The 23384-nt window shown below is 37.8% G+C and overlaps 1 protein-coding gene across 2 annotated transcripts; it reads left to right on the forward strand.

The window, feature by feature from the left end:
• The first annotated feature begins 1353 nt into the window (after positions 1-1353).
• On the forward strand, positions 1354-5210 carry LOC131675322 (spliceosome-associated protein CWC15 homolog). Of its 2 annotated transcripts, XM_058954256.1 has the most exons (4): positions 1354-1491; positions 1687-1841; positions 2078-2378; positions 2817-5210. In XM_058954256.1, the coding sequence occupies exons 2-4, from the start codon at positions 1711-1713 to the stop codon at positions 3057-3059; spliced, it is 675 nt and encodes a 224-aa protein (XP_058810239.1). In that variant the 5' UTR covers positions 1354-1491; positions 1687-1710; the 3' UTR covers positions 3060-5210. The 2 variants fall into 2 exon arrangements, with proteins under 2 accessions (XP_058810239.1, XP_058810238.1); XM_058954255.1 differs by having other exon boundaries at positions 1456-1841.
• The last annotated feature ends 18174 nt before the right edge of the window (positions 5211-23384 follow it).

The following is a 23384-nucleotide window of genomic DNA, read 5'->3' on the forward strand; positions in this document are numbered from 1 at the left end:
CAAAAAAAGGTACAATGATGGCAGAAGCTATACTTTAAAAACGCTGCGAGTTATAAATAAAAAAAGAATATTATTCTGGTTCGGCGTGTAGTATCTAGAAAAAAAATCAATCATGTAAGTAAAATTTATCGTGCGTACTCAAATTGAAATTTTTTTTATGCTATACATACTTCGATGTTGTTTATCAGCGTTGATTCAGACGCCCTTGCCGGTTCCGAACTATGTGTCTCAAAAAGTCCTTTTTGACGATAATTAATTGAGTGGTTGCGAGGAGTCAATCAAAAACTATCGAAGTGAATCTTTTTTCAGATAATAGAAGAGAATCTAGACTTTTTAAAACCATATACCTTATAAGGAAATCGATACGTTGAAACATGAAAAATAAGTACTTCTGTTCGACAACTCTGACGTTTCCCCATTTCATTTTATTATAGTGTTGCGGTCGGCCAGCAGTCTCGTGATCATTTCGGGCCTACTCGCCTACGGCTCTCGACCGCGACCCTTGATGAAATTACAATATTTAGTATTTAGAAAGAAAAATGTAAATTTCATACATTATTAATAACATGTGATAGCCAAAGAAGTCAATTTATAAAAATTTATCGTTTGGTTTTGGGGAATATGTATTGTAATGTTTTTGTTTGTTTTCATTTTTATCATTTTGTATTCAAAATACCCTCCCCTCTAAAAACCCTAGAAATTACCTGCGCATGGCTTGCTGCGCAGTGGCACATGAGATATCCTATTTCAACGTGTCATAGTGTCAGAATTTATGTCATATTTAAGTGTCAGAATCGTTCTGTGAACACCCATACTGTGAGTCGATACCAGAGTCATCGACCCCCTTTACCCCAGCCTGCAAAGTGTAATGGACAGTGAAAAAAAAATACCATTCGAAATATCTCTAATTGAACCCTCCAAAAATGCTAATTATTTTAATTGAACCCCTTCAGTTGTCCCAAAAAAAATTAAAAACTATGATAATTTTTTCGTTTTTTGCAACTGCGATATCGTTAGTAATACTTAATATTTTTGCAAAGAAACAAGGCGAAAAAATTGAACCCTTGCTCGTTTTAATTGCACCCCTCTTACTTTTTCAAAATTATTAATATATATGTCAAAAACAACAATCTAATTTTATTGTATGTTCTTTCCAAATAGATGCGTTAACGCAAATGTTTGAAAAAGTAAGAGGGATGCAATTAAAACGAGCAAGGGTTCAATTTTTTCGCCTTGTTTCTTTACAAAAATATTAAGTATTACTAAAGATATCGCAGTTACAAAAAACGAAAAAATTATCATAGTTTTTAATTTTTTTTGGGACAACTGAAAGGGTTCAATTAAAATAATTAGCATTTTTGGAGGGTTCAATTAGAGATATTTCGAATGGTATTTTTTTTTTCACTGTCCATTACACTTTGCTGGCTGGGGTAAGGGGGCTGAGTCAACGAATATTAACAGAACAGAACAGAACCTGTAAACGGTCTAACAGTTAAGGACATTATGAATTAAATTAGATTGTTAATAATAATTCTAATATAATATCATTTATTTAAATTGAAAATAAATAATTACATAGGAAAACTAATTTACTATATGAAATTAATAAATTAAAATTTATAAGATACTATTTTTCATTTTCATGATTTTGAATAAAATTTATATTCTTATTCTCATAAAATCAAGTGTCTGTCAAAGAATATATACAAAATGACAACTGCTGCTAGGCCCACTTTTGATCCAGCAAAAGGTGGTCAAGGTCGTGGTGAGAAAGATTTGAGTGCAATCTCTAAACAGTATAGCAGTCGTGATTTACCATCACACACCAAATTAAAATACAGGTAGCTATTGTCTACAAAGCTCATTAGATTTTCTAAATATGTTTCTAGTTCATATTATGTAGGCTTCTTAACATAATAAAATGATTAAAACAGTCATTATTTAATGAGTGATATTTATTTTCTATCAGATTGTAAATTTTTTCTTTAATAAATAAAAGAAATCATCATAATTGTTTCATTATAATTGGTAATTCCGGTCAACACCAGATTTGTAATAAATATTTATTATATCACAGAGAACATGGGCAAAGTACTATTGATGAACTACGAAATCGTGATTTCCGAAAAGAATTAGAAGAACGTGAGCATGAAACTAGGAGTAAAGAGCAACCTCGTAAAACATCTATAGAATTATCAAAAGAAGCTCCACCTATTAAGAGAATAAAAATTGATCAAGTTGCAGCAGCTAGTTTAGATGCTGATGATCCGTTAGATGAAGATGATTCAGATTCTAATAGTGATGATGACGACACTGAGGCACTGATGGCAGAATTACAACATATAAGAAACGAACGGGCTATTGATCAAGCAAGGAAGGTCAGAATTTGCTAATGCCAATATTGAATTGTTTATTATATTATGTACTAATAAGTTCATAATATTAATCTTTTCAATTTCTACTTTTGTAAAATATATAGTACTCGTTATATTTTCATTTGTAGTCATGCAAGCTATTCTCTTGTAATCTTATTGTCTCTGTTTATTCTATCACAATTTACCTTCACTGAACCATGTAACTGATAGATTTTTCTAAATAAGTATATCAGTGTAACTATAAAAAAGAGTACTATTTCTTTTAAAAAAATCTGTGTTTTTAGATTCATGAAAATACTTTAAAAATTAAAAATTAATTTAAAATATGACCGATTAAGTGTATAAGATTCAATATTATAAGTCTTTGTTAAATACAAATATTTGTAAGACCATCTCTCATTGAAAAAACTTACAATACATAGTTTTTGTGTAATGTTATAGGAAATGGAAAAACGTCAGGAAGAAGAAAGAATCCGAATGGAAAATATTTTGTCTGGCAATCCCCTTTTGAATTATTCTGCACAAAGTAGTAAAACTGATATGAAAGTTCGAAGGCGTTGGGATGATGATGTGGTTTTTAAAAATTGTGCTAAATCAGAATCTAAAAGGAAACAAAATACTTTTGTTAATGATTCTTTGAGAAGTGAATTTCATCGAAAATTCATGGAGAAATACATAAAATAATTTCTTTTTTCTTAAATGAAATTTTTTTATACTTATTTAGCTATTAGATTGAATTGAAAATACGTCAGTGTTAATTTTAATTTCTAAAAGTAATTTCATCATTGTATGTAGGTTAAAGCTAAGTCAGCTAATAGCTTTCAACTGTAGTAACAAATTTATTGATATTCTCAAGCTTGCCAATATCAATAAAATTATTTGATTCAATTCAATTGACTGAATCTTATATTTATTTTCTTAAATTATTATAGATACTTTGGATCTTGCTATCTTTCAAGCAAATTAAAACGGTTATTCTGTACAATGATGAAACTTAATCAGATTGCAAGTGCTGTAGGAGTAGACAGTTAAAAACAAATTGTATGGTTCAATTGGTAAATAAATACAGTGGACAGATTAATTTAATTCGATAACTAAAATTCAATGTCATCGTTGATCATTGATTTATCATATAACAGACTATAAGTGACTGCGTCCACATGCTAACCCATATACCTTCCCCAGTCTAGCCTGCAAACTAATACAAAAATATGTTTTAACGTTTAAATCCATAGATTTTCAATTGCCCAATTCAACTGCGTTTTTTGTTTTATTTGCCTATATTCACTTTATTTACAAAAATTAATAATTATATCCGGTATATCTGCAAACTTCAAGCATCAATGTCTTGATAATTAAGTAATATTACTTAATTCCTGAAAATGCAAAAAATTGCCCTTGAGATGATTTAATTCGCCCAGTCGATTGCAATGACAAATAATAAATTTTTCACGTGATTATTCAGTCGCAACTATGGCGTTGTGACGGCTAGCCATAACTTAGTTTTTTTTATATTTAATTATTAAATATGACGAACGGAGTGGGAACCTTCCTGATTTCCCACGATGAAAACGCATTCGAAATATAAACTTTGATAGTGGCCCGAGCCTGCGTACTCAAGCTTACAATCAACGCTCTATCCTGCTTTGTCCCACACGTATGTGTTGACAGGGGCCTACGATCATCGCGTATACATCGTGAAGTGTTATCACACGCCGATAATGGAAGGGGACCATAAAAATGCAATCTATTTTTTTTTTCCCACCGATTTTTAAGAAAATATCCGTAATATTAAATAGATTTTCATCAATTTTGTAAGCCATTATAATGCGCACCTTTTTGTCACCGAATAACCAATAAAATAGAACAATAATGTATTTTATAATAAATCGTAAAAGGTTTGAATTTTTCTGAATGTTCATAATAGTCACTATGTTTCGTCATAATTAATTAAGTTTAGTACAATTATGTATAAGTAATTATAAGCTATAGCGTTACTCTTGCTCTTAAAAGTGGCACTCCGAGAGCCATCTCTGGAGAAAAGGGCCCAAGTTAAAAGGGGACCGCCCTTTCTCTCTCTGAAAATTCACGCCCACAGACCAATAAAGAAATTTTGGATATGATTAGAAAATTTCCGACCAATACAAAATTTAGCCGTTATCGCTTCATGGGCCTGAGGAAAGGGATTTCCACCCAACCACCCACGGCTTATAAAAAGCTCTGTACAAGGCTGGAGAGGAAGTTAAGTTAAGTTCAGTTCAGTCAGTTAAGTTAGAGGAAGTCAAGTTCAGATAGAGTAAGTGCGGAGTGAGCACCAGGAAGTCCGTAATAAGAAGTTTTTACTAGTGAGCGAGTCCCGGAGCAAGCATCAAATCACCCAAGTATATTCAGAACATATAGAGAGAGAAAGAGGCCAAAGAGCAGAGAGAGAACGCAACATTAATAATAACTAAATTGATAAAATAAAAGTAAGTAAAATCTTAAACCTGGCTATCCTTTTCTTTCTTTAAGTAATCCGCCTTTCTTTTGGAAATTCATTAAGCGTGAGTCTGGTGAATTTCCATTAAAGTCCCTTAAGAACACATTAAGCGTGAGTCTGGTGTGTTCGTAATAACATTTGGTTATTACATTCCCCGTTAGCATACAGTTTTCTCAACGCAACAATATTGCTCGTCCCGGCTTGTGTGTTACACGATAGCCAAATCAGAGCAACCCTGAGTTTACGCTTGCTCCAAGCGTACCTGAGAGTGACCCCGACGTCACAGCGTTGAGCAGTAAAGACCCACCTGATGCCACCCCTATTGAAAAAATCCAGCTGGAAATTCAGGCTGGATTTCCACATGGATATCGAGCTGAATTAATATGGATTTTTTATGGATTTCCATGTGGAATCCATGTGGATTTCAGCAAAAATCCAGGTAGATTTTCAGATGGATTCGGCGATCAATCCATATGAATTAAATCAATATCTAGGTGAATTTCCAAGTGGATTTTTCAGTTGATCCATGTGGATTTGACTAAAATCTAGATGGATTTTCAGGTGGATATTTCGATTGATCCATATAGATTCAACCAAAGGTCATGTGGATTCCTAGAAAGATTTTTCTGTTGATTAGTATGGATTTAATCGAAACCCAGGAGAAGTTCCAGGTGGATTTTTCGGTCGATCCATATGGATTCGACCAATATCCAGATGGATTTCGAGGTAAATTTTTTCGTCGATCCATATGGATTTAATCAAAACCCAGGTGAATTTCCAGGTGGATTTCCAAGGAGATATTTTGAAAAATCTAGATAGATTTCAGTACCAATCTAGATGTATATTCCTATTTACAGATAGCTTAAGAAATCTAGGTGAACTTTCGTGACAATTCAAATAGATGTTACTAAAATTTGTATCAGAACATATTTTAACAATTCTGAATGGACTGCTAATCAAGTACTGATGGAATTGTGTAGGATTTTAAAGTGAATTTATTTTAAATAAAATTTTCCTAATTTCTTAAATGAATTATTTCGGGATTGTAGGTAGATTTTTCAGAAATATGAGATGGATTTCTGTAAGATTATAAGATGGATTTTGTATCCAATTCATATGGATTTTATAAAAAATTTACCTGTATTATTTGATCAATTCTATAATGTATACAAAATTAATAATTTCAAGCTCACAAGAGAAAAAATAATTGTCTAGATTCATTAAATAATATTTAAGTTTATTTTTCAACTCTGTTGCACAAAAAATACTTGTATGAAAGAGTCTTGAGTGCGTTTATGTTCAAACTTATTAATTTGATTTGATATATTCCTGAATTACGTACATATACGACGTAATAAATATAGTCGTTCATGTAATTAATGTATAAATTTAAATTTTGTATCAAGAATTAAAAATATGATAAATAAATAAAGATATGAAAAAATTACTGACCAGGTGCAAGGAAATACATCGTTAAAGTTCTTTCATAAAATAATTACTTGCGTAAAAAAGGAAATACAATTATGAAATTTGAATGCAGATAAGGTAAGTTATTTTATTTCTCATACATATTAGGAAGACGTGAAATGTAATTGTGAGAATCAATGTGGCAATAAACACATGTTTTATTAATATTTTTAGTATACGTTATGTCAATATTCTGATTTATTTCCATGACTTGCTTTATGTAGTATAACTCCTCGGAGATTAAATGATCATCACCAATGACTGCAACATTTTTATACGTTGTATACTTATTCATACTTTCAATTTCCACAAGAAATTGTTGAATCTGTATATAATTTTCATTTTGTAAAGTTGCAAATGAGTTATTTGATATATACAACACTTTTTCACACGATTTGAAGACACATCCCACCTTAACGATTTTTTTATAAGCTCTTGCTTTTCCAATTGGAAGTTGTAACTGCCTTAAAATATCTGTATTAACAACTTTTCTTCTAAAATATCTATATGCAAACTTTACGATTTTTTCAATAAAATTACAATCTAAATATTTTATGAATTCTGTACATGGTGAGTCTCCTCTCGTTTCCAGATGTTTTTGTAATTTCATGATACCTTGCTCAAAAGACAGATAGCGACATACTTGGTTCAGAACACCTTTGGCTGCATATATTGTTTTTTTTATCCTCCCATTACCTGATTCAAATACATAGCCACTGTGTGCATAGAGTGGACCCCAATTAACAACACTCTGTGTTAAATGTATTAATTGATGAACGTTGTATGTCATAGCGTCTGCTATATATTGTAACGGGGTGGGTATTCCGTTTAATTAATTTATTCGCGCGATCACACTGAAGGGCGCGCGTAATTACCTACATCAAACACAAAAATCGGAGAGAAGGAGGGAACGGGTGTCAGTCAACCAACTATCTACTAATACGAAATGAACACTCCGAAAGTACTGTTAATATCACATACGAGAACTTTTATTACCTCTTAACATTACATCGTATTCGGCCCGCGTGTTTATGTTTACATGCCGCGCGCACGACAACATGCAGTGTCGGATCGCTCGCCACTCTTTGTTTGCCGAGATATTACATGCACGCTTTTTATCGAGTCGAGGGATTAGTTATTTAACAATTATACCGCGATCGCGAAATTAAGCTGGCCAGCTTACCTTTTAGCAGTTGCACGAAGAACGGAAGGGAAAGTTCGTACTCGAGTGGCGAGAAAATCTGTCTTTTTCACACGGTAACTGGTGCGTACGGTTTCGCCCTCGACGGCGCTAATACGACGATTACCGTCACAATATAAAAGTTCCATATAAGCAACAAATTTTTTTCATAAGAACACATCTGCTCTTCGTAATTCTGTTACAGATATTTCACTTTGTAATAATATATAATACGCTTCTACTAACAATGACCAGTGATTCAAATACGCAGAGCCGAGTTTAGACTTTTCCCGACCCCTGGGCCAAAAAGACGGCGGGGCCTACTTAGCTGATATTTTTCATGTTTGCGAGGCCTGGTTTCCACGGCGGGGCCCCGGCAGTGGTGGGTAGGTAAATTACTATAGGTAAAATACATAGTTTTTGACACATAATTTACTATGTATATTACCTCTCGAACTTTCAGAGTTTTTGACAACACGTTTTGACATCTTTTCGGCCATCGTCGTGGGATGGCGCGCCGACGCGGTGTGCCGGTACAGCCGATGCGGTACCGGTCTAAGTCAGGTCTTTTAAAATCTGTTAGCAAAGCATGCACTCTTCCTGCAAATCCGCTATCCACGACACTTTTTGCTAACAAATTGCCGTTATGGCTATTACACGTTACATGCCAAATCCCAACAAGTTGACCCATCCCTGCTAAAAATGACCAATTCAAAGTTATTGGAATGGATTGAACTTCAATCATTTTCAATATTTTTTAATGAAATGAGTGATTTCCAATCCAGATAAGGATTAAAGCTTAATCTTTTTTAATGCCATTAATCCTAATCATAATTAAAACGAAAATTTAGGATTAATTTGAATCTTTTTTAATCATTTTTCAATAGTGCTTTTCAATGAAAACTAACTTAATAACATTCTATTCAATCTTTTTTAATGTGTTTGAATATTTTCCAATAAAACATAATATTTAGTCACATTTAATGTAATATTTTTTAATACCTTTCAATATTTTCAACTAAAACGTATTATTTTATCACTTGTAATCGAGTAATTTTCAATCGATTCTAATAAATTCTTCCTACTTCATATTCAATAATATTTAATCGAATATTATTTAATACTTTTTGATATTTTTCAATAAAACATAATATTTAGTCACATTTAATGGAATATTTTTTAATACTTTAGTAGGTAAACTAGAGGGGCATCAACTCAGAGGGGTACTAGCTCACTGAGTTGAAGCGTGTGAGTTGAGGTGTGTGCATGTTCACCTCACCCCCCCCCCCTCCCGATCGGCCCGTGCGCTGTCGACTCACCTCCCCCCCCCCTCCTACTGAGTTATACCGATGCGTTCTACGCACTCCCCCCTCCCCTACTAAGTTGATCTGATGTGGCGTGCGTTCTTCCCCCTCTCCTACTGATTTGATTCCTATGCGCGCATCACCTCCTCCCCCTCCTCCTACTGAGTTATACCGGTGCGTTCTACGCACTCCCCCTCCCCTACTGAGTTGATCTGATGTGGCTTGATCTGATGTGGTGTGCGCGTTCTCTGCAGCATTTCCCCCTCTCCCACTGATTTGATTCCTATGCGCGCATCACCTCCTCCCCCTCCTCCTACTGAGTTATACCAGTGTGTTCTACGCACTCCCCCCCCCCCTCCCCTACTGAGTTGATCTGATGTGGCTTGATCTGATGTGGCGTGCGCGTTCTCTGCAGCACTTCCCCCTCTCCCACTGATTTGATTTCCTATGCACTGCGCGCGCGCGCGCGCGCGCGTTCTGTGTTTCGCGTTTTGATTTTCTTATTGTGTGTGTGTGTGTGTGTGCGCGCGTGTGTTAAAAATTTTTAGATTTATCTGAAAAAAAACGGACGGATCGGGGGATCGAACGCGCGTCCTCCGGATCCGCAGGCCGATGCTCTACCGCTAGAGCTACAGCCACTGTTACCACGGGCAATACCGTATTGTGTATACTGGCTACACACGCGATTGATATGTGGGGGGGGGGGCGGCGCCGGCGGCTGCTGCTGCTGCTGGGGAGGGCCCAAGCGCTAATACATACAAATGATAATAAAGTTTAATAAATATACTAATTATAATAAATATTATACATAAATATTTATTATAATTGGTATATAACGAATAATAATTTTTTTATGTTCGATGTGTGCGCGCGGGCGCGCGTGTGTATGTGCGTGCATGCGTGTCTTATCTACCGAAGATGGTTTAATAGAAAAAACGTGCAAGTACCTGCTTACTTTCTTTTATTTGTAGACTTCGTGGTTGTAAGCTACTATAAATAGCACAGCGTAAGAATTATCGAATCTTTCATCAACCAGCATTCACATAAAATGGATCGCTACTCTAAAGTAAAGTACTCTCGTCTTCCACAGGAAGACCCGGACGAAAAAAAGAACAAAGAATCATCGACATGGAAACAAAGTATTTCGAAATTTTCGAGCAATACTAAAAATTTTCCTGAACAAAAAGGCTATCAGCAGTTCAATAACGAAAAGAAGAAATAATCATATCTATACATGTCATCATTGTACACCACCTCAACTAATAAATAAACATTTTTTTGTCTAAATTCTATGTTGTATAAATTTTTTTTGTTGACAAAAAAATACAAAATTTATTATAAAAAGATGAACTGCTGCTACTGCTGCTGTCATCGTCAGAGTCAGCGAAGAATTTCGCTTTTTTTTTTTTGGATGGTTTAATAAAAAATAAAAGAATATTTTTTTTGTATCTATTGAAACAAAAATTTTTTTTATTCATAAAAAATATATCTTATTCTACATGTTCTTAAAAAAATACATATTATTCTACAAAGTATTTACTTAAAAAACAAAATCACTATAGAAATCCTTCAACGACTTCATCGCTCTCTTCCCAATCCATACAACAGCCATCGATATAAAACTTTTTCATTATTTTAACGTTTTGATGTGCACATGTCGTTACGTATTTGCCGTTATGATTAGGGCACACGGTAACTAATTTTAATTTTTCGAAAGGCGAATAGCCCCAATCATTCAAATCGAAAACTTTGAGGCCATATCATTCTAACCACTCTTTTTTCAAATCTCCGGAAACGAAAATTTTTGTGGCATCTTTGAGTGTATCTGTGATGATGAATTTATGCTCTTCGTATTTATAATCGCCAGAGTTCCATGTTAATCCATGATAGTTTGAACTAGCGTACGAGCGGTTCTTCGTTGTAGTTAAGTGGGAGTATCGCTAACTCTTTCACGGCATAAGTTTTGCCAGGCATCATGAAGCCTTGCATATCCACTACGTACTCCATTGCGATAGAAAGCTACTACTGAGCTGCTTAAGGAAAGAGTCAATTCTTTAATACCCCCCCCCCCCCCCCCCTCTCCTAAATAAGTTTCTTCACATCTCCATTTATCGGATTATACTGAACGATGCGATCGTGTAGAATAAGACAATAGGCTGTAGTTCCTTCGGGAATATTTTCTCTGGTTTCGAACTCCAAGCGCACATCTACTGGAGCAGTCTTTAATGATTCGTTTTGTTTCGAACAGTCAATCACTACGAGTGGCATGTAATTTTTATATTCGAGTTTTTTGAGCATCGGTTCGGCATCCTTACCGTAGTATACGTTTTGAAAATTGGCATACATATCGTACAACATTGCGTACTGGTTTTTACTGAAATCAATGTTGAGATTACCGTATGGATAGCACTGAGAGTTGAGGTACAGTTTTACATTTCTGATGTTACAATGATCAAATATACTAGCGTTAGAGTTTGGTTCATTTTTTCGATTGATTTGGAAGGCTAAGATGACGTAGCGTGGTTTCTCCAACTGATTTGTCGTTTTAACTGTCCAGACGTGTTTTGTGTTTGCAGGCAGCGCTGGATATTCGTACAGTTCCCAACTACGAAAACTCATTGAAATACTTCGTTCGCTTTTTAGAAAGTCGAGTAGACGTATTTTCTTTGCATTCGATGCAGTCACATAGGGCATAAGCCATTCGAGACGTGTTACATTAATCTTGAATTCTTCGTAAGCTTCAACGTTAGCCACGGTCTTCTTCGTTTGATAAACTGCATTTAAATCAGTACTCGATCTTACGAGAATTAATTCATGTTTCATATTCACTAGCACTTTGCGATAGTCCTCAGCGAATCCAAGTATGAAGCTCAGAAGAATCAAAATGTCAAAGTCGCCATTCGCATTAGTTATTTTACGGTCCTCTTGTTCTAAGGTATTTATCCATCCGGCATTTTCGGCAATCAAGGTTTGACTTGGAGTGAGAGATAACCAGTTCTTCATAACGGTTGTGAGACCAACGTTCTTACATTTATCTATTTCTATAGCATTCAGCTCATACCTAATTTCTTCAAACATGTGACAAATGGCATTATTAACAAAATCAATATTCGTTAACAAAGTGTTATTGTTGCTGCGTAATCGTCCACAAATGTGTAACGAGCTGCGAGATGGTAAAAGACACAAGTCTTGATGTTGAATTGATATACGAATCTCGTCACTATTTTTGAACGATGAATTGGTGTAAGGTTGATAAGCGTGGATCTCGTAATGAGCCAAAGATTCATCGAAGACGACAGGTGACTGTATTTCGAGAATGTTCTCCATTGTTTCGTTGAAAGCAGAAGCAGCAAAAAGAAAAAATTAGGCAATTTATTTTCCACCTGGAACTACTCTTAACCCAAGACTTTTTAGGAACTTTATGCTTTGACGTGTTAAAGCTTTCGCTTTCCGATGACGATTGATGACTGGAGTTCGTCGTGTTGACGTTTTCAATTTCAGTCGACGACTGATGATGGGTTTGCATTTTTCAATGCTTATATAGTCCCTACCACTCTTTGAATCGTAAACAATTCCCATTATACGCTTTTGAGGTGTAATCTGATGGTTATGACTTCACCGCGAAAATTAATTAAATTTCCGTCTTGATCGACGATGCGTAATTGTAAATAATCTATAGACTTTTTCGTAACTGGAAGATAAATCACGCGAGAGGGAATTTCAATAATTTTATATCCAGGCGGTACTGCTGGAAAAAATTCGTGAATATCGTGAACGGTGTTTCCGTTCAACTAAGCTCCAGCGGTTATATTACACTCGACTCTCACAGCGTTCACTCTGAGAATACTGACGGGAAGATCAGAGTTGTGAGAAACGTTTGCCTCTAATGTACGTTGTGAAAAACCCAACAATCGTCCGATAGATTTCTATCGGTCTAAATCGATAGGTTCGGAACACTTGATTGTACAATGCAAGGTGTTGTTGTTTGGTTTCAAACTAAATATTATATTATTATTATTATCAGTACGGAGAGGCTGCACAGCTTTGCGAAGAAATTTATCAATGTCGTCGATCTCGTAGGTCCCGACAGGTATGTCGATAATTTGATTTGCGACGTAAAATTTATTATTATGTACGTCGATATTAGGTATCGAGTTGAACGTTAGAAACTCGACTAAGCCCAACTTGTAATGTTTATGCTGTGATAGTTCGATTGGTGGGAAATAGTGCGCTTCCAACAGTGAAGAATTACCCGAGAGCGTCAGAGTTAACGAATCCTCCATGACTGTGTGAACATGACTAGCGATATTTTCACGTTGCCTTTACTTTTATACCCTCGCACAAAAACTGTAAGCAAAGATGACCGCATACGTGAGAATTGAAATCTTGATATCTTTTCGTATTATATTTGATCTCGATATCGCCAAGATACATCATTAAATCAATAGGTGGTCTAAGATCTCCAAAGCTATCGAAATATGTGACGTTTTTTCCGATTTTGCGATAAGCCACCCAGTGCGTTCCTGTTCCTTCGACGCCGTCAAGATTGACTATAGCTGATTCGTGATAATATGGTCCAGAACTCGGTAAGTCATTTCTCATGAAGACTCCGCGAAAATTTGGTATATTCAAAACTTTTGCATACTTCATCAAGTCGGCATTTGTGAGGGCTCTATCCGGTAAATTTATTTCGAACTTTTTTTTTTTTCAAACCTGATCCCAGATAAGGTTTGAGATAAAGTCCATAGCCTTTTTTATAAGGTTTGAGATACAGGCCTTTTCCCAGAGTAATGGTCTCCATCGTTTTGTTGTGTCTCTTGTTCTCTTCCAATTGCTGTTTTGCAGACTTTGCATCGTTCACGGCTTTTGCGATTCCCGCGGCGCCACCAGCTAGAGCGCCAGTTGCACTCAAGCCTGCAAAAAGTGGTATGAGGAAGGGCAAAGCTCCACCCATCTTAGTTGATATTGGCAGAATTCGTGGAACATTGATGTTTGCTTTTCCACCAGCTTTTTTAACGGTTGTACGAGCTTTTTTCAAAGCAGAACCGATGACTTTGCGCACACATTTACCCTTGGACCATTTGAATGTGGCCGCTTTGATCACGCTTTTCAAATTAACTAACTTTTTCGTTTTCTTGCGTCCTTTCGTCTTGGTTTTCTTTCTTCTCTTCGCGAGACCCATACCAAACTTTGATTTTAATTTCATGGCGTTAGATATAGCGTAAGCAGCTGCTTTCTCATCAAAACTAGAATCCTTAGCGAAGACTCTTTTGATCGCTTTTTCAGCTAAAATGTTGTCTGCGATATTTCTAGCCTGGATATTTTCTCGATTTTTCGAGTACGCTATATCGTGTTGCTTGCAAGCTGCGTCGAGAGGATTGATTCCTGGATCACCGCGAGCTAAACGTGTCTGTAACTTAGTTCCTGGTCCGCAATATTGATAGCCTGGAATATGGAGTTCAAACGGAAGTTTATTAATGATATTATTGACGAATCCTCGTCCTTTCTTTGCTCTTTGACGTTTGCATATGATCATCCCTCGACCAAGTCCAACACACGACTAACGTTTTAAACTATAAAAACAGGTATATATATAGCCATGTGGTCAGTTATCGTTCGAACTCTGTCTCGTGAGTATGAATTTCAAGAAACAAACTGTGAAACTTCCCGTAGAAAATTTTGACGTCATCGTGCGGGAGGATAAACAACCAAAGCGTCACGGAGATTTACTGCCGAATAGCATCAGAGCTATTTTTTGTGGTCCGTCCAACTGTGGCAAGACCAACAGTCTTTTGGCGCTTATCACTCACCCCAATGGCGTTAGATTCGAAAATGTTTACGTGTACTCGAAATCGCTCGATCAGCCAAAGTATAAATTATTGGAAGAGATGTTAAAGCCGATAGACGGAGTGAAGTATTTTCCGTTCAAGGAGCACGAATCCGTGATCGATCCCGAGCATGCATTGCCTAATTCAATTATGATATTCGACGACATCGCCTGTGAGAAACAGGACAATGTACGCGCTTTCTTTTGTATGGGCAGACATAGGAGCGTCGACTGTTTCTATCTCTCGCAAACGTACGCGCGTATTCCTAAGCATCTCGTGAGAGATAACGTCAATTTATTGGCAATTTTTCGACAAGACGAAGCAAATATGAAACATATATACGACGATTATGTGAATTCAGATATGACTTATAATCAATTTAAAGAACTTTGTGCAAAATGCTGGTTGGATGATAAATATGGGTTTTTAGTGATCGACAAAGACAGAGCTATAAACTGTGGAAGATATCGAAAGGGCTTTGATTGTTTTGTTATAAATATATCACGATAGTAATGCGGTACACAGTTTCTCGATGATCGTCGAAGCGTTAACATGGCTGATCATCAAAGGGAAAAACATGTGCTTTCTCAACTCGTAAAAGCGCAAGACGCGATAAGACGAAAATATAGTTTATTGAAGCATAACCGAGAGTATACCGACGAAGTCTTGAATAAAACATTCAAACCAATAGTCGATCCTCTTAAAGTCATAATAAGTGAGAAGGAACAAAAAAAAATCTTCCCCCCGAAACTCCCGTTACAGTTATTAAAAAGCCGAAATTTCTAAACAAAAAAAAATTAAAATACGAAATCAATTCGGCTGATAATGTTCGGATGATAATGGCGGAGATAGCGATGCTACTGTCACGCACAATACTACACAATTTTATAACAGTTTATCCGACGAACCGAGCGAGGATGAGCATTTAGCTGGCGACAAGTACACGAATGCATTGGATAAAAGTGATTCGAATTTTGTGGACTTGATTTATGGAGTACGTAAAGAACGAAATGGATCATACACGCTTGGTAAATCTACGGTGATTTTTGACAAAGATAACGTAGACGTCGATGATTTCAAGTACCCAAAAATACAGGGTTTGATGGAGTTACTGGTTGCAAAGCAACCTGATCAAAGTTTAATCACTTCCAATGATCTCAAGAGCTACAAAGAAATCTTGGAGATTTCTAATATTCATAGGAAGAAAAATAATCCAAACGAGGCTATACGAGCGCACAATAGTAATAAATTCAATAACATAATTGGTCCGTTATTTGGTTTGACTAAAAAAAATACAAAAGGAGGCGAGGGGCTGCTACAGACGACTGATACGTCTTTGCCTACCTACAAGATTGCTCGAAACGATACTTCTATGGATTACATATACTGGGATGATCCGAATGAGCTCGTTGATCGTCTTCGATTGTTATTGGCTGAGCAATCAGCTGGTAACAATAATCACATCAACGAAATTCATTCGATAATCGAAGAATTACGCGAGGGTGGATATATATATATATATATACTAAGAGCACACCTATCGTTCGAGCATTATCAAAATGAACGTCGACGTATTCGGACGTAAATATAAAGAGCAAGGAGTTCCCGGTCTTCGCGGTCCGCCTGGTATTGGGTTCAAGCTCACGAGCGAGTACCATTACGATCTAGAGAATAAAAGATTGGAAAATCTTGCTCCTCCGCAGAAGGCTAAAGATGCTATAAATTGGAAAACTGCGGAAAACATCGTTCAGATGGCAATCAAATCTACGAGAGACGTGATCGCACGATTAAGGAGTGATCTTGAGGATTTGGATGCAATTATCAAAGAGGAATTACCACGAATAAAGTCAAGTGTTGAAAATTTAGAAAATAGTCGATTAGATGGAAGGGGTGGTGGAGGAGTTGCACAAACCAACGAGACGTAATTATCCAAGACGAAAGTACGACGTTCGAGGTATCGATGAGACGTGGCAAGCCGATCTCGTCGATATGCAGGCCTATTCTAGACAAAATCGCGGCTATAATTGGCTTCTCACGATAATTGATAATTTTTCCAAGCACGCGTGGATTGTGCCAGTGAAAAGGAAAACCGGTCGCGATGTGACAGCGGCCATGAAATCTATTTTAGCGAAAGGTAGACGGCCAAAGAATCTTCATACGGATAGAGGCAAGGAATTCTACAATACAGATTTTCAAGCTCTCGTGAAAAAATATAATATCAATCTGTATTCTACCAATAGTTCGCTCAAAGCTTCGATATGCGAACGATTTAATCGCACGTTGAAGAACGCTATGTGGAAAAAGTTTAGTCTCCGTGGGAACTACAAATGGTTCGACGTACTACCGGAGCTCACAGCTGCTTACAATAATCGCAAACACAAAACTATTGGTATAAAACCTATCCAAGTTACAGCGGCGAATCAAGCTCAAGTATTAAAAAAATTTATACAATACGTGGGAAGAAGAAAGCCAAAGTTCAAAGTTGGCGACAAAGTCAGAGTGAGCAAAGCGAAGCAAGTATTTGAAAAGGGATATACACCAAATTGGTCAACGGAAATATTTACAATTGTGCGCGTGGCACCAACAAATCCAACTACTTATCATTTGAAAGATTATCAAAATAAGCCTATCCTAGGTGGCTTCTACGAACAGGAACTTCAGAAAACCAAATATCCCGACATCTATCTAGTGGAAAAGGTTATTAAGAGGCGTGGTAATCGAGTTTTCGTAAAGTGGTTAGGATTTGATGATTCTCACAATAGTTGGATAAATAGAACCGTATTTTAGAGAAAAAAAAGAAAAACTATGTAGATTGAAGAATTAATAAATAAACACACACACACATATTTTGATTTGAAAAAAATATAAAGGAAGTTTATTCTCTTCTTTTTTTTTCTTGTTATGCGTACATTAATATACATATATTTATGCAGTTGTAAATTCTATACAACCATTACCCTTATGGCTGAGAAATAATTTAAGTTTATTAGCGTAATCCGACATATCGTTGTACAGCTTTTCATTCACGATCAGCGCACTCGATACCTTGTTTGGTAGAAACAGCTGAAACTCCTCGTTCACTTCGGCTACGATTTTTGCACCGTATCGTGTTTCAACTTGTTTGAGTCTGGTGATCATATACTTGGATTCTGTGTCCAATTCACGAATCTTCATAGTGGGTTTGAATTGATTACAAGCTAAATTATTCAGCTGCGCGAGATCCATCTGTAGAAAAAAAAAACAATGATATTTAAACTCAGTCGACTTGAAACAAAATACACACACACACACACAAAATCACAATTACCTCGTGTAATTTTTTTATTTTTTTCTAATTTTATTGACGAACCGAGCTTCCAGTAACTTTCTTTTCCTCGGTGCAAGTTGACTAAGAATGAAATTCGAAGACTGCTGCTCGCTATTCGTCGTCGTCAACGTTGCTGGTAACTTTGTCTCGATGAGAATGAGCTGCGAAGCCTCGGGCGTCGATTGATATAACCCGTCCCCCACTCCGCTCTTTTTCGGCGACGGCGGCTCGACAGCGGCGGCGGCGGCGGCAGCAGCGACCGTTGGCTCGACTGCGATCATTCCCAACGCCTCTATCCGCCCCTCCCTCTCCACCAACGGAATGCCGTAATGGCCCCAAGGAAGCGTATCGGTGGTTCCGGGCAGCAAGAAGCGTTTATCGTCGTGGGCGCTGAGCGCGATCTTTGTTTGTCTCTCGCTGTACAATTGATGATGACGCGATCTGATGAACTTTTGCTGTCGGCTCAAAATTACATTTTCTCGGAGACATTTGACGTAGTCGGCGAACGTAATCGTGGTATTCAGCACCGAATTCTTAATCCCCTTTGCCTTCTTTATCGCATCTCTATTCCGAACTCTCACGCTGTACATTTTGCTTCTGAGTCCCACGAACTCGAGCATGAGCATTCCGGCGTTCTCGTCCTTCATCTTGCCGACCACCTTCTTATTGGCTCTGGGAATCGCGAAGCGATTCGGCTCTGGAAAATCCGACGTATCGAATTCGTGAATATCACGACGCATGACCTCGTACATGTCTACATTGGTGATCTCGTACACGAGACTGTCCGTGTCGGTGTACAGAAGCTTGCAACGCTCCTCGCCAATGGCAGCACCGAGCATGTAGTCGTAGTGGAATCGATACACGAGCGTCTTGGACAAGTCGAGAACAGCGAGACCTATGTAAATGGGTTTTCTCACGGTGATTTCCGTACGCAACAGTTGAATCGCCACCAGTTCGTCGTCGAAAATGTCGCTACTGTGGAAATTTGGTCGAGCTATCAGAGCCTCGGCACCGTATCGCCCCTCCCACTTGTTCACCAACTTCACGTCGATGTGTTTCTTCTCGTTTTCCATGGTCTTGCCGTACACCGCATTGTTGAACAGTTTGTACAGCATTTTTTCGAATTCTTTTGCCGCTCGCTTACGCAACTCGCTATTCAAATCGATGTACGTCTTGAGCCATGGGCTCTGCTTAAACTTTAAAACCCGATGTATCTTCGCGAGGTGCAAGCCATGCCCTATTGCTTGTTTCAGAGCTCTGTAGTGGATTACGTAACGCTCCTTATCATGGAGAGTCGTCATGAGCTTTTTCTGCTTGGATCCCGGAGCGGCTTTGTGCTCCGGACAAAATGGCATATCTCTGTGCGCATCGTGAATTTCTTCTGGATACTCCAAATCCACCTCGAGTATGTAACCGAAGGCTGAGTCATCGGGAATATCGAAGGAAAAGTTAGCGGTGGCGTCAATGTCGCACTATTCGAAATCACCGAGTGGAAGTGGCTCGGTCATACTCCAACCGTAAAGGTTATTGACGTCAAAATACATCAAATATTTGTCATCTTTCTGTGGATCGTAGTTGTCGTCGTCGTCGTCGTCCATGTATGGATTGTTCGCGGCAGCGTACCTATTACAACACTGGCTAACTCCACCGCGAATGCCGCGCTCGACAAACATGAGCATGTCGATATCCGTCAAGAGCTCCAACCTTACACCCGTATACTTCAACATGGCGTCCCAACTCAGTCCGGGCGTCGTATAGTAGTGGGCCGAATCCAAACGATACGCCGTTCGACACTTGGCTCTGAAATTTTCAAAAACTTCGGCCAACAAGAGAACGTCCGTCTTGAGATACAAATCCGAATAGTGGCCGAGATCGGCGATGTCGAACGTTCTCCAAACGTTCTCCGCGTGACTGTACTCCTCGTCGCTGATATCCGAATCGTACAGACTGCTGTAAAAATCTTGCTTTCGTGGAAGCGTCGTCGTGTCCTCGAGTTTTGTAAACGACGACACATAGTCATACGGAAATACACCTTTTCTCTTGAGTAGGGCAATCTGCGGCAGTGTGTATCCGTCATCTTGCTGAAAATGTCGCTCTAGAATATCGTGTTTTTCCAAGTACGACGATAGTTTGTCGAGCGAAGACGCCATAAATCGAAACGAATCGACGAAAGGCAGCTTTATATCGGTACCTTCCACGTACTTCGTAAAAGATATGTATTTTTCCTTGGTTTGAGGAATGAGGCTCACTCGACCGGGAATTTCGTTCGCGATTTCCCGGATAAATAGATGCGCATCGTATCCGCTGAGATTGTGAAAAAAAACGGGTATAGTTCGCGATTCTTGATAAGCAATGTTACACGTGCTGTGAGCAGCTCCACGATACTTTCCCGTAAAGTGACAATGATCGCGAACTTTTCTGTCTTTTTTTTTCATTCTCGACAAAAGGCCTATTACATATATGACATAGCGTAGCACGAAGAAAGCTAATTGCCTCTTGGAACGTTAAATTTTCCATAGGCTGCGGGCTTCTGTACAACTCTTGCAGATACTTGGCCAAATCGTGAAGATTGCGAACGAACCACTTGGCCGGACCAACGTCATCGACGGTTTTCTGTCTGTAGCTTCGATAACGCGAAAGAGAGTCATCGTAGCTACACTTGACGAAAAAGCCAACGCTGTACGGTTCGTGACGTTGATAGATCCGCTCGTCGTTGGACACCGCTTCCAAGAGACTCTCAAAATCGGCGTACACGACGAACGGTACCGCGCACTCATTTTTAAAGTTTTCAAATTGTAAATATTTATCCTTGACACTGGGAAGCACAATTTTACACATATTCACATTTTTACAGTCGATCTCGTGCGATTTCAATCTCTCTTCAGTTAGAAAATAGTGCAAGCAACGATCGCATATATACGACTTACATTTGCAAAATGACAACTGTCGATACATCAATCGAGATAAGTCTTTTATCCAAACGTAGTGCACTTTGTATGGTATACCGGGACGTTCCATTTGCTGCTGCTGCTTTTCGTTTACATCGATATAATAATTTTCCACTAGAAGAAGATTCACATGCCTGTCTTTTTTCTCATCGGTCAAATGTTGCGGCAACACATCGTAGGATCCATTATTCAAATTTAAAAAGTACACGTTCACTGAAACGTTGTTTTGCTTTTCAAATTTCACGATTTCTTTCGGGTGTACCGGAAATGATAGATTTTTGAAATTATATTTATCTTGATGAGCAGTATAGGCAGTGACACGGCATGCATTCCTTGCGACTGGATGTAACGCCGAAAGGATGGCCCATTTGAAGCATTCGTTATCGTTGTTCCGCACGTTCACACAGGCTTTCTTATTTTTAACAGGCTTGGGCAATTCAACGTAAGAACCAACTCTCATAGAATTGTACTTGCTGATATTTACGGTTAAGTTTAATATAACGCGAAGAGACCAGCCTGAGTCTTGCTCTTGAAATTCTTCCGTGCTCTTACTAATTGGTTGTAAAACGTTTTCGACGAACCACTCGTCTATGTCTGTGGTTAGGTATAACGGCGCCATCTTCGTATTGAAATGCTTCACATCGAGCTTTTCATCGCAATTATTCTTTTCGACTGCATACTCGGCATCCAGTACGGCATTAACTTTTAAAGAACTATGTTTCTTCAAGTTCTCCTTAATTTGAGCATGGAATAATCGTTTGGCATGCCTCAAAAACGCATTCAAATCCAGATGTTTCAGATTGGTTATCACACCAATCTTTATTCTGCCTTTGAACGCACTATTGATGTCGTTCCAGTGAACTGTTGAGTCTTGAGCTGGATTAACAACAGCCGGTGTAGTGGTAGTAGTAGAAGTAGTAGTAGTAGTAGTAGTAGTAGTAGTAGTAGTAGTAGTAGTAGTAGTAGTAGTAGTAGTAGTAGTAGTAGTGGTAGTAGTAGTAGTAGTAGTAGTAGTAGTACTAGCCGGTTCGAGACCTTCACCAACTACATCTAAAATAACGAGAGGTTCGTATATGGATTGTTCGCTATGCTTGCTCACCACAGGTTCGGCAATCGATGAGGTGGCAATGGGGGGCTGTGCCAACAGCCTACTCTTGTATTCGTTTAGCAGATGTAAAACGCTTCTAATCATGCACATAGCTGCCTGCAGCTTCTGTTTGCCAGACACGATCAAGCTAGGCGAACGAGAAAGCTCATCGGCTTTGCGCAAAGCCAATGAACCCAGTGTCAACCATCTTTCGATGTCTTCGACACTAGCATAACCTGCATTCGCCAGACGATGTGCGCGCAAGAGCAACAAAGCTGTGTTCTTGAAATACTCAGCCATGATGCTAGTTACTCAACTGAGCAGATTTGACAAATCCATCGCGTTATATTCATTACTCGTCAATGCTGATTGGTTGGAAAAAGTATAGAGGGGGGGGGGGTGAACGATTGTGATTGATCGAAAAATTATAGTGGGGCATCAACAAGTGCAAGCTCAGTATAAAAAGACATTCATTCGTCTGTATTGACGCAGTCGTCGACGTCGATTCCTCAGTTACTACGATGGATTTTGTTGTAGACGTACAGGGCTTCAAAACTAGCTTAAATGAATTCGTATTCAAGGAGATTGCTGTTTGTCCTCTGGAAGAAGATCCAACTCCATCGGTGCTTCTGTTTAAACCACCTTACCCATGGGAGTGGTTATTAAAGAAAAATCAGTGTGAAAACCGGTGGTTAACGAGAAATTTTCATGGTATTCCGTGGGAATCTGGCGATTTACCGTACGACGATCTTGGAAAAATAATCAAAAAAACACTTTTTGGAGCAACTATTTTTGTCAAAGGTCTTGAAAAAACAAAATGGCTGAGAAATTTGTTGACCAATGCACAGTAAGTGTCTTTTCGTCGCGTATCGTCTTAAAGAGAAAAAAATGATATCTAATGATTTTTTTTACAGAACGACTGTGGTTAACGTTGAAGATTTGGGTTGTCCATCACTCAAGAATATTTCAAACGATAGCATTTCCGTATGCAGTAACCACAACGCGTATCTATCAAATCCACCGTGTGCCTTTAAAAACGCGCTGGCTATCAGTAGATGGATGCTCGCTCGCAAAAGTCGTGATATGTAATTTGATTTTTTATATTTAAGTTTGAAAATAAATTTTAAAAATTAACGTGTCGATCAATCCTTGTTTTTACTCACTTATAATATATATATTAAATTTTAGAAACAAAAAAAATATAACATTAAAATACAAAAAAAATATTAGATTAAAAGAAAGAAAGTACACAAACATTTTTTAAAAATAATAGGAACTTTATTAAAACCAAACAAGAACTAATTTACGCAAAATAAGCACGAACGCGTTTGCTAATAGTTTGACGACATATTGGACAATCGTCAATTCTTGATGCACATTCCATGCATACAGTGATATGTCCACAAGGT

Source organism: Phymastichus coffea, unplaced genomic scaffold (genome assembly GCF_024137745.1).
Source record: "Phymastichus coffea isolate CEN01 unplaced genomic scaffold, Cenicafe_Pcof_1.1 PCOF00019, whole genome shotgun sequence".
Taxonomy (NCBI): Eukaryota; Metazoa; Arthropoda; class Insecta; order Hymenoptera; family Eulophidae; genus Phymastichus; species Phymastichus coffea.